The sequence below is a fragment of the Pristiophorus japonicus genome, chromosome 16 (genome assembly GCF_044704955.1).
Source record: "Pristiophorus japonicus isolate sPriJap1 chromosome 16, sPriJap1.hap1, whole genome shotgun sequence".
Taxonomy (NCBI): domain Eukaryota; kingdom Metazoa; phylum Chordata; class Chondrichthyes; family Pristiophoridae; genus Pristiophorus; species Pristiophorus japonicus.
In genome coordinates this window covers 69,679,427-69,691,870 of record NC_091992.1, presented here as the reverse complement: position 1 = coordinate 69,691,870, position 12,444 = coordinate 69,679,427, and the positions used below count along the sequence as shown (strand labels likewise).

Genomic DNA, 12,444 nt, shown 5'->3' with positions numbered 1-12,444 from the left:
GTTAGTCTAACATCTGTCGTTGGGAAAATGTTGCCGTCCATTATTAAGGAAGCAGTAGCAGGACATTTGGAAAAGCATAATTCAGTCAGGCAGAGTCAGCATGGTTTTATTGAAAGGGAAATCATGTTCGACAAATTTGCTGGAGTTCTGTGAGGACGTAACGAGCAGGGTGGATAAAGAGGAATCAGTGGATGTGATATATTTGGACTTCCAGAAGACATTCGATAAGGTGCCACATAAAAGGTTACTGCACAAAATAAAAGGCCACGGGATTGGGGGTAATATATTAGCATGGATAGAGGATTGACTAACAAACAGAAAACAGAGAGTCGGGATAAATGGGTCATTTTCCGGTTGGCAAACAGTAACGAGTGGGGTGCCACAGGGATCAGTGCTGGGGCCTCAACTATTTACAATTTATATTGATGATTTGGATGAACGGACCAAGTGTAATGTAGCCAAGTTTGCTGCTGATACAAAGATGGGTGGGAAAGCAAGTTATGAGGAGGATACAAAAAATCTGCAAAGGGATATAGACAGGCTAAGTGAGTAGGCAAAAATTTGGCAGTTGGCGTATAATGTGGGAAAGTGAGAGGTTATCCACTTTGGCAGAAAAAATAAAAAAGCAAATTATTTTTTAAATGGGAGAAAAATTGCAAAATGCTGCAGTACAGAGGGACCTGGGGGTCCTTGTGCATGAAACACAAAAGTTAGTGTGCAGATACAGCAAGTAATCAGGAAGGCAAATGGAATGCTGGCCTTTATTGCAAGGGGCATGGAGTATAAAAGCAGAGAAGTCCTGCTACAACTGTACAGGGTATTGGTGAGGCCACACCTGGAGTACTGCGTACAGTTTTGGTCTCCTGATTTGAGGAGGGATATACTTGCATTTGAGGCAGTTCAGAGAAGGTTCACTAGGTTGATTCCCGAGATGAAAGGGTTGACGTATGAAGAAAGGTTGAGCAGGTTGGGCCTGTGCTCAATGGAGTTTAGATGAATGAGAGGTGATCTTATTGAAATGTATAAGATTCTGAAGGGGCTCGACAAGGTAGATGCAGAGGATATTTCCACTGATGGGGAAGACTAGAACTAGGAGGAGCATAGTTTCAGAATAAGGGATTGCCCATTTAGAACTGCGATGAGGAGGAATTTCTTCTCAGAAGGTTGTAAATCTGTGGAATTCTCTGCCCCAGAGAGTTGTGGAGGCTCGGTCAATGAATATATAAAAGGTGGAGATAGACAGATTTTTGAGCGATAAGGGAGTAAAGGAACATGGGAAGCGAGCAGGGAAGTGGAGCTGAGCCCACGATCAGATCAGCCATTGAATGGTGGAGCAGGCACGAGGGGGTTCAATGGCCGACTCCTGCTCCTATTTCTTATGTTCTTATGTTCACTCCAGGATACACAGTCTCACACACAGTTACAGTAGAGATGTACAATGTTGGATGGCACACAGGAGTTTGCTGCAATACAAGTATGAAAGACTTTAATGGTTCATCACTTTGATGTGGCAGTTGTGTTAACTTTCAGCAATTGCCAATGTACTGGAGACCAACAATTCAAGAGATTCTACTGCCCGTGACTCCGCTTTGAGATTAGCAGCTAACAATTTAATTCAAGTGTATAACTGAAGATAGGTTTCTGTTGGAGATAAAACAGTTTCAAAAATACACAACAATCCAATATAGTGACCAATGACATCAGTAAGGAGCCCACTTTCAGCAGCTCTATAATCTTTATTGAGCCAGCGTAAGGAAAGTGATTATGTATCCATTCCTGGAGTTTGAATTTTGACACAGAAAAATGAGTCATTAAAATTGCATTGGGTTTTCAGGATCAATGGGAGAATCTGGGTCCTCAGTGCAAACACACATTCATCAACCTCAACTCCACATTCATTAATGGATGGATATGCCAGCTGCAATTAGAAGTTGTGCTGCTGCAGAAGTGACCAATTAAAAAGCTGCTAAAAAGGAAACAAAAAGAATCATCTGTTATCGTGTAAGATGTTCAACATTGAGTTAATTTTTGGGTGCTTAAAACAAAATGTTAGAAGTTGGGAAATATAAATCTTAATGTTCACAATGATCGGGATTTTGCGGTGGGTGATGACAGCGATTGTCAGCGTTCGCTGTTATTACCCCTCTGAAGCTGACCGCAACTTCAGCATGAGGCACATGCGCATCTAAACATGGAAATCCTGAAGTTGCAGTCAGTCATTCCCTGCTCCAAGACTGGCGGTGTTGTGGACACCACCACAACCCCCGCAAATGGCTGGCAAGCCATGGCAAAAACCTGGGCTCTTCAGCAGTAATATCGCTGTTAAATACCCCATTAAATGTTAAGCCTTCAAGGAATAGATGTAACTTGGGTTTTAACAGCATAACAATGTCCAACCCTACATTACAACAGTCCCTACACTTCAAAAGTTCTTTACTGGCTGTAAAGCGCTTTGAGGCATCCGGTGGACATGAAAGGTGTTGTATAAGTCCAAGTCTTTCTTATATTCAAACATTATGGCACTGAAAAACTAATTTTATATCTGAGGAGTGTCGAATTTCTCCATTATGATAAAAATTACAATAAAAAAACATTTTTTTTAAAGTTTGTTGGTGATATTTCAACTTCTACCTTATCTCCATGTGAAAGTACCAATCTTTATTTTGCGCCCTAACTTTTTTTTTTTTAAAGCTGCTTTTTATTTCCCGCTTTGCTGTTTGAGAATTCTCCAATATGCTTGGCTATATATGGCTGTATCCAGCTTTTTTCAAGGGCAGCGCTATCGCAAATTACAGGCAAAGCTATTAAGAGTGGTTTATCAAACCGTAAACACTGCTCACAACCATTAGAGGCTTAAACTGCAAATCTACCATGCCCACCCCCAAATCAAATATTGCAAGCCCATAGTTAGTTTTTACTGTAACTTGCTCCCATGTTTAGCACAGATGAAACTATGAGGGAGGAATACCCTGTTCTAACCAAACATCATTAGCAGATGAAGATTGAGGAATATCCAACCACAAGCTTATTCAAGAGGTACAAAGGTGTCAATATTTTTTTCCGTCTTATAGAAACATAGAAAATAGGTACAGCAGCAGACCATTCGGCCCTTCGAGCCTTCAATATGATCATACAACTTCAGTACCCCATTTCTACTTTCTCTTCATATCCCTTTAGCCGTAAGGGCCACATCGAACTGCCTTTTGAATATATCTAATGAACTGGCCTCAACAACTTTCTGTGGCAGAGAATTCCACAAGTTAACAACTCAGTGAAGAAGTTTCTCCTCATCTCGGTCCTAAATGGCTTAATCCTTATTCTTAGACTGTGAACCCTGGTTCTGGACTTCCCCAGGAACATTCTTCCTGCATCTAACCTGTCCAATCCCGTCAGAATTTTATATGTTTCTAAATTCCAGTGAATACAAGCCTAGTCGATCCAGTCTTTCTTCATATGCAAGTCCTGCCATTCCGCAAATCAGTTTGGTGAACCTTCGCTACACTCCCTCAATAGCAAGAATGTCCTTCCTCAGATTAGGAGACCAAAACTGTACACAATATTCAAGGTGTGGCCTTATCAAGGCCCTGTACAACTGCAGTAGGACCTCCCTGCTCCTATACTCAAATCCTCTCACTATGAAGGCCAACATGCCATTTGCCTTCTTCACTGCCTGCTGTACCTGCATGCCAACTTTCAATGACTGATGTACCATGACACCCAGGTCTCGTTGCACCTCCCCTTTTCCTAATCTGTCACCATTCAGATAATATTCTGCCTTCCTGTTTTTGCCACCAGGATAACCTCACATTTATCCACATTATACTGCGTCTGCCATGCATTTGCCCACTCACCTAAACTGTCCAAATCATTTTGCAACCTCTTAGCTTCCTCCTCACAGCTCACACTGCCACCCAGCTTAGTGCCTTCTGCAAACTTGGAGATATTACATTCAATTCCTTCGTCCAAATCATTAATGTATATTGTAAATAGCTGGGGTCCCAGCACTGAGCCCCGTGGTACCCCACTAGTCACTGCCTGCCATTCTGAAAAGGACCCGTTTATCCCTACTCTTTGCTTCCTGTCTGCCAACCAGTTCTCAATCCACGTCAACACATTACCTCTAATACCATGTGCATTAGTTTTGAACACTAATCTCTTGTGTGGGACCTTGTCAACAGCCTTTTGAAAGTCCAAATACACCACATCCACTGGTTTTCCCTTGTCCATTCTACAAGTTATATCCTCAAAAAATTGCAGAAGATTTGTCAAGCATGATTTCCACTTCATAAATCCATGCTGACTTGGGCCGATCCTGTCACTGCTTTCCAAATGTGCTGCTATTTCATCTTTAATAATTGATTCTAACATCTTCCCCACTACTGATGTCAGGCTAACCGGTCTATATTTACCTGTTTTCTCTCTCCCTCCTTTTTTAAAAAGTGGGGTTACATTAGCTACCCTCCAGTCCATAGGAACTGATCCAGAGTCTATAGAATGTTGGAAAATGACCACCAATACATCCACTATTTCTAGCGCCACTTCCTCAAGTACTCTGGGATGCAGACCATCAGGCCCGGGGGGGAGGGGAGGGCGGGCGAGGGGGGGGGGGGGGGGGGGGAAAGAGGGGAGGGCGAGCGAGGGGAGGGGAGGGGAGGGCGAGCGAGGGGGGGGAGGGGAGGGCGAGCGAGGGGGGGGAGGGGAGGGCGAGCGAGGGGGGGGAGGGGAGGGCGAGCGAGGGGGGGGAGGGGAGGGCGAGCGAGGGGGGGGAGGGGAGGGCGAGCGAGGGGGGGAGGGGAGGGCGAGCGAGGGGGGGAGGGGAGGGCGAGCGAGGGGGGGGAGGGGAGGGCGAGCGAGGGGGGGGAGGGGAGGGCGAGCGAGGGGGGGAGGGGAGGGCGAGCGAGGGGGGGGAGGGGAGGGCGAGCGAGGGGGGGGAGGGGAGGGCGAGCGAGGGGGGGAGGGGAGGGCGAGCGAGGGGGGGGAGGGGAGGGCGAGCGAGGGGGGGGGGGAGGGCGAGCGAGGGGGGGGGGGGAGGGCGAGCGAGGGGGGGGAGGGGAGGGCGAGCGAGGGGGGGGAGGGGAGGGCGAGCGAGGGGGGGGAGGGGAGGGCGAGCGAGGGGGGGGAGGGGAGGGCGAGCGAGGGGGGGGAGGGGAGGGCGAGCGAGGGGGGGGAGGGGAGGGCGAGCGAGGGGGGGGAGGGGAGGGCGAGCGAGGGGGGGGAGGGGAGGGCGAGCGAGGGGGGGGAGGGGAGGGCGAGCGAGGGGGGGGAGGGGAGGGCGAGCGAGGGGGGGAGGGGAGGGCGAGCGAGGGGGGGAGGGGAGGGCGAGCGAGGGGGGGAGGGGAGGGCGAGCGAGGGGGGGAGGGGAGGGCGAGCGAGGGGGGGAGGGGAGGGCGAGCGAGGGGGGAAGGGGAGGGCGAGCGAGGGGGGGAGGGGAGGGCGAGCGAGGGGGGGAGGGGAGGGCGAGTGAGGGTGGGGTGAGTGAGGAGCGAGGGGGGGAGGGAGGGAGAGAGATAAAGAATAACTGAAAGCTATTCACCCAATCTCTAACAGTCTGGGGGATAAAACTGTAATCTTTGTCATGAACAGATTGTTGTTACAAGTAGCAGACCTTCAGTTCCCCATGTACCCTGAAGCAGAAGGCAATTTGCTCATCCAAGTGTCACTTTTTTGATGTTAAATAATCACAATAATTAATGTTTTCAGGATATTTGGTTTGCCAAAAAAGCCTGTTTTTCTCCTCAATATGCAAAGTTATGCACAGTACTCAGGATTTGAGGGGGAATAGTCTGAGGGAGGTGTCTATTGACAGATATTTGTGCAGTGTTGAAAGAGGAGCATGGTGCATTTGGGCAGGGGAAATCTTCAGCAACATTGACCATGTCGGGTTGTATACATAATACTTCTGAGCAGAAGGACATGGGATTTACAGTTCATGATTCACTGAAGGCCCATGACTGACTTCAAAGGGCATAACTATGGCAATTAAATATAAATCGAGAATTACAATTCTTAATGAATTAAGAGTTAACAAGACCTTAGTTTGAACACATCCAGTGTCCAGTTTTGAGCCCCTCACATGGCAGGCGATACCAAGCCCTGCAGGACCACTCCATTGATACCTAGTTTAATGGCACTCAGCTACCCAGCCAGGCTGAGAGAGCTGGGGCTGTTTACCTCGGTCTTTAAAATAATGAAGAAATTAGATTCTGTCTATGTGGACAGATTACCTGAGCTAGACAGGCAGGAGAGGACAGGGGGCGATCGGTATAAACTGCAAAAACAGAGTTAGGTTAGGTACCAGGAATACTTCTTGAAAAGGTTGTCAGCAAGTCCAGTGAGTTTGGATTCCCTGAAAGTATTCGAATAGGAGTTGGGTGAGTTCCTGCAAGTGGAAGGCAGTTCAAGTTGTCGAGGTGAGTTGTGGGTTAATGGGCTAGTGAGTACATACCCATTATCCCTTTTCTGTCCTCTACCACCTAACCAATCTCCTAACCAGATCAATAATTTGCCTTCAATTCCATGAGCTTTAATTTTAGCTAACAGTCTCTCATGTGGAACGTTATTGAATACCTTCTAGAAGTCCATATAAACAATCCTGACTACTATATTCAAAAAGCCAATGATGTTTGTTAGACATAACAAATTCATGTTGGCGCTCTCTAATCACCTCAAGTTTCTCTAAGTGCTCAGTCACTCGGTCCTTAATTATAGATTCCAATAACTTCCACACAATAGAGGTTAGACTGTTAGGTTTAGAGTTTCCTGGTTTTGTTTCCTCACCGTTTTTAAACAATACATTTGCAATTTTCCAATCCAAAAGGCCAATTCCTGAATAGAAAAACACCTGCAATTTCTTCACCCATTTCCTTGGATGGAACCCAGCAGGTCCTGGGATTTGTCGGCCTCGACTGCCATTATTTCTTCAAATGTTATTTTCTTGCTTAAATTAACTTTCATGAGTTCCAGCACTTGATTCATTTTTAATTTCCCTGGAATGTCAGGTACATCCTCTTCCCCTAAAGTGAAAACTGAAAGTAATTATTCAACAAATCTGCCATTTCCTTATTTTCATTTGCAATATTACCTGCATCTGCTTTTAAATGGCCCACTCTTCTATTTTTTCTTCTAATATAATTTTAAAACCTGTATGTGTTAATCTCCATATCCCTCACACATTTATTTGTGTCTCTCTCTCCCCTTTGTGCTAGGTATGACTCCAGCCAGTGGACAGTTTGCCCCGATTCCCATTGACTTCAGTTTTACTCGGGCTCCTTGATGCCACACTCGGTCAAATCCTGCCTTGCTGTCAGGGGCAGTCACTCTCACCTCACCTCTGGAATTCAGCTCTTTTGTCCATGTTGCGACTGAGGCTGTAATGAGGTCTGGAGCTGAGTGCTCCTGGCGGAACCGAAACTGAGCATCGGTGAGCAGGTTATTGGTGAGTAAGTGTCGCTCGATAGCACTGTCGACGACACCTTTCATCACTTTGCTGATGGAGAGTAGACTGATGGGACGGTAATTGGCCGGATTGGATTTGTCCTGCTTTTTGTGGACAGGACATACCCTGGGCAGTTTTCCACATTGTCGGGTAGATGCCAGTCAGTGTTGCAGCTGTATTGGAACAGCTTGGCTAGTGGCGCTTCTAGTTCTGGAGCACAAGTCTTCAGCGCGACAGCCGGGATGTTGTCGGGGCCCTTTGCTGTATCCAGTGCGCTCAGCCGCTGCTTGATATCACGTGGAGTGAATCGAATTGGCTGATTCACGTGAAAAATAGTTCATAACGAAAAATTCACACAGGAAATCAGTCAGTTATGCAAGTAGAATACAAAAACCTGGAGCAAAATGTCCTGCTGGCTAAGACACTGTCCCAGAAATCCATCTGGGGGGCTTCCCGCGGGCAGTTGCCTCCTCACTGGAGATTTTTTAACGAATTTACCTGGTGGTCTAAAGGTGCCCTGATTTCCGACGGGGAGGCCTTCTCCTCCTGTGCAGAGGGTCCCAACGCAGAAGATGCAGTCATGTGTGACTGCTCAACCAATATGATAAGTATTTCACAGGTTCCCATCAATAGCACTGAGAGGTGCGTATCTACCAGTTCTCAGTGCTATTAATGGGAACAAAAGCAATCACACCAAATAATAATAAAAAACAAACAGATCACACATTTAAAATTAATTGAAATTACACAAGTTATGCCTTATAAAAATAAAATATTTTCCCGATTTTTAAAAAAGTTTTTTTAATTATGGTTAAAAATAAACTTACCGTAGTGGGGAGGGTTTTTAAGAATAAATTGTGTTTTTATAACTATTTTAAAATGTGTGTGTATTTTTAAACACTTACACCTGTAAAATTTGGCTATACGCCTGCTTTTTCAAGTGCAAAATTTTTGAGAACATTTGCTGGGCAAGGTATCCGTAAATAATCGGAAATCTTGCCCCATCAAATGTCCTCGCTCCCGATCTGCGGATGATCTATCTAGCTAGAAACTTGACAGATCGGAAAAGCCGATTTTCAGCGCATGCAAATTGCGCAGTGAGTACCCATGCTTTAAGTTTCCCTCCCTCTGGAAAGCCACTTCATGGATATCAGTTACAGGCAAATCAGTGGGAGACACTTATCACACAGCACCAGCCTGGATACACCAAATGGTTAATCTTGGTCATGTCCTCACCCAGTCACTATTTTTCCCAGTTTAGGCATCTGTACAACATCGAAACATAGAAAATAGGAGCAGTAGTCGGCCATTTGCTTTAGTTATGATTTAACTTTGTTAAGCATTTCTATTGACTTTTATCCAACAGAATAAACACACACGGGCTATGCTGTGGACAGCATGTAACCTGCCTAAAGGAGCTCTTGATAATCACCCGCATCTAAAGCACAATATTCTCTCCCAACTCAACTACCAATGTCCACTTCCTTCAATACGTGCCATCAGGAATGCAGTAGCTTCCAAAACACTATTCCCAGGCTGGCCCAACACACTCATCGTGATCATTCATTTGTGGTGATCAGCAGTTAACATCCTGTATAATAATTTGTTTCACACGCTGTCAAACAAATTTATTATTATAACTTGCCTCGTACACCGACAGATTCATGCACTAATCTGCATACTTTCTCATGGCTGGACAAGTTGTTTATGACATTTCTAAGAAGTCACTTTGGTGGCTTTTTAATGATGGTCATTAGGAATATTCTGGGTATGCCGCTGTGAGAATAAGGACAGGGCTTAGTTGAAGGTGGTTTCACAGTTAGTGTGATTGTTGCTGGTACATCACCTGTAGCGATTACAACTCCAGACACAGTTACACCTCTCAAACATAGAATCATAGGCATTTACAGCACAGAAGGAGGCCATTTCGACCCATTGTGTACATGCCGGCCAACAAACAGCGATCCAGTCTAATCTCACTGTCCAGCTCGAAGTCCGTAGCCCTGCAGCTTAAGGCACTTGAAATGCATATCCAACTATCTTTTAAATGTGGTGAGGGTTCCTGCCTCTACCACCCTTTCAGGCAGTGAGTTCCACACCCCCACCACCCTCTGGGTAAAGACACTTCCCCATCTATCCCTTCTAAACCTCCCCCCCAATTACGTTAAATCAATGCCCCCTGGTTGTTGACCCCTCTGTCAAGGGAAACAGATCCTTCCTATCCATTCTAGCCAATCCCCTCAAATGTTATACACCTCGATCAGGTCTCCCCTCAGCCTCCTCTGATCCAAAGAACAGACCGAGCATCTCCAATCTTTCCTCATAGCTAAGATTCTCCAGTCCAGGCAACATTCTTGTAAATCTCCTCTGCACCCTTTCCAGTGCAATCACATCTTTCCTGTAATGTGACCACCAAAGCGGCACGCAGTACTCCAGCTGCGGCCTAACCAGTGTTTTATACAATTCAAGCATAACCTAACATAGAAACATAGAAAATAGGTGGAGTAGGCCATTCGGCCCTTCGAGCCTGCATCACCATTCAATTAAGATCATGGCTGATTATTCACCTCAGTACCCCTTTCCTGCTTTCTCGCCATACCCCTTGATTCCTTGAGCCGTAAGTTCCATATCTAAATCCCTCTTGAATATATCCAATGAACTGGCATCAACAACTCTCTGCAGTAGGGAATTTCACAGGTTAACAACTCAGTGAAGAAGTTTCTCCTCATCTCAGTCCTATATGGCTTACCCCTTATCCTTAGACTATGTCCCCTGGTTCTGGACTTCCGCAACATCGAGAACATTCTTCCTGCATCTAACCTGTCCAGTCCCGTCTGAATTTTATATGTTTCTATGAGATCACCTCACATCTTTCTAAACTCCAGTGAATACAGGCCCAGTCTCTCCTCATATGTCAGTCCTGCCATCCCGGGAATCAGTCTGGTGGACCTTTGCTGCACTCCCTCAATAGCAAGAACGTCCTTCCTCAGATTAGGAGGCCAAAACTGAACACAATATTCCAGGTGAGGCCTCACTAAGGTCCTGTACAACTGCAGTAAGACCTCCCTGCTCCTATACTCAAATACCCGAGCTATGAAGGCCAACATACCATTTGCCTTCTTCACCGCCTGCTGTACCTGCATGCTAACTTTCAATGACTGATGTACCATGACACCCAGGTCTCGTTGCACCTCCCCTTTTCCAAATCTGCTGCCATTCAGATAATATTCTGCCTTCGTGTTTTTGCCACCAAAGTGGATAACCTCACATTTATCCACATTATACTGCATCTGCCACACGTTTGCCCACTCACCTAACTTGTCTGTCACCCTGCAGCCTTTTAGCGTCCTCCTCACAACTCACACTGCCACCCAGTTTAGTGTCATCTGCAAACGTGGAGATATTACACTCAATTCCCTCATCCAAATCATTGATGTATATTGTAAATAGCTGCGGTCCCAGCACTGAGCCCTGCGGCACTCCACTAGTCACTGCCTGCCATTCTGAAAAGGACCCGTTTATCCCGACTCTCTGCTTCCTGTCTGCCAACCAGTTCTCTATCCACGTCAGTATATTACCCCCAATACCACGTGCTTTAATTTTGCACACCAATCTCTTGTGTGGGACCTTGTCAACAGCCTGCCTTTTGAAAGACCAAATACACCACATCCACTGGTTCTCCCTTGTCCACTCTACCAGTTACATCCTCAAAAAATTCTAGAGGATTTGTCAAGCAGGATTTCCCCTTCATAAATCCATGCTGACTTGGACCGATCCTGTCATTGCTTTCCAAATGTGCTGCTATTTCATCTTTAATAATTGATTCCAACATTTTCCCGATTACTGATGTCAGGCTAACCGGTCTATAATTACCCGTTTTCTCTCCCTCCTTTCTCAAAAAGTGGTGTTACATTAGCTACCCTCCAGTCCATAGGAACTGATCCAGAGTCGATAAGACTGTTGGAAAATGATCACCATTGATCTAGGATATTTCTAGGGCTACTTTCTTAAGTACTCTGGGATGCAGACTATCGGGCCCTGGGGATTTATCGGCCTTCAATCCCATCAATTTCCCGCCTAATAAGGATTTCCTTCAGTTCCTCCTTCTCGCTAGACCCTCGGTTCCCTAGTATTTCTAGAAGGTTATTTGTGTCTTCCTTCGTGAAGACAGAACCAAAGTATTTGTTTAACTGGTCTGCCATTTCTTTGTTCCCCATTATAAATTCCACCTGAATCCGACTGCAAGGGACCTGTGTTTGTTTTCACTAATCTTTTTCTCTTCACATATCTAGAAGCTTTTGCAGTCAGTTTTTATGTTCTCAGCAAGCTTCCTCTCATACTCTATTTCCCCCCTCCGAATTAAACCCTTTGCCCTCCTCTGCTGAATTCTAAATTTCTCCCAGTCCTCAGGTTTGCTGCTTTTTCTGGCCAATTTATATGCCCTTTCCTTGGATTTAACACTATCCTTAATTTCCCTTTTTAGCCATGGTTGAGCCACCTTCCCAGTTTTATTTTTACTCCAGACAGGGATGTATAATTGTTGAAGTTCATCCATGTGATCTTTAAATGTTTGCCATTGCCTATCCACCGTCAACCCTTTAAGTATCACTCGCCAGTCTATTCTAGCCAATGCACGTCTCATACCATCGAAGTTACATTTCCCCAAGTTCAGGACCCTAGTCTCTGAATTAACTGTCAAAATCTCCATCTTAATAAAGAATTCTACCATATTATGGTCACTCTTCCCCAAGGGGCCTCGCACAACAAGATTGCTAATTAGTCCTTTCTCATTACACATCACCCAGTCTAGCATGGCCAGCCCTCTCGTTGGTTCCTCGACATATTGGTCTAGAAAACCATCCCTAAATCCTCCTCCACCGCATTGCTACCAGTTTGGTTAGCCCAATCAATATGTAGATTAATGTCGCCCATGATAACTGTTGTACCTTTATTGCACACACCCATAATTTCTTGTTTGATGCTGTCCCCAACCTCACTACTACTATTTG

At 45.6% G+C, this 12,444-nt stretch overlaps 1 protein-coding gene across 1 annotated transcript in view; it reads right to left on the bottom strand.

Moving 5' to 3' along the window:
- The window catches only part of tmem104 (transmembrane protein 104), a 300,243-nt gene that overhangs the window by 145,996 nt on the left and 141,803 nt on the right, over positions 1 to 12,444 (bottom strand). The window contains exon 9 of the mRNA XM_070856816.1: positions 6,778 to 6,850. Within this exon, the coding sequence (XP_070712917.1) occupies positions 6,778 to 6,850 (73 nt within the window). The remainder of the gene's footprint in view (positions 1 to 6,777; positions 6,851 to 12,444) is intronic.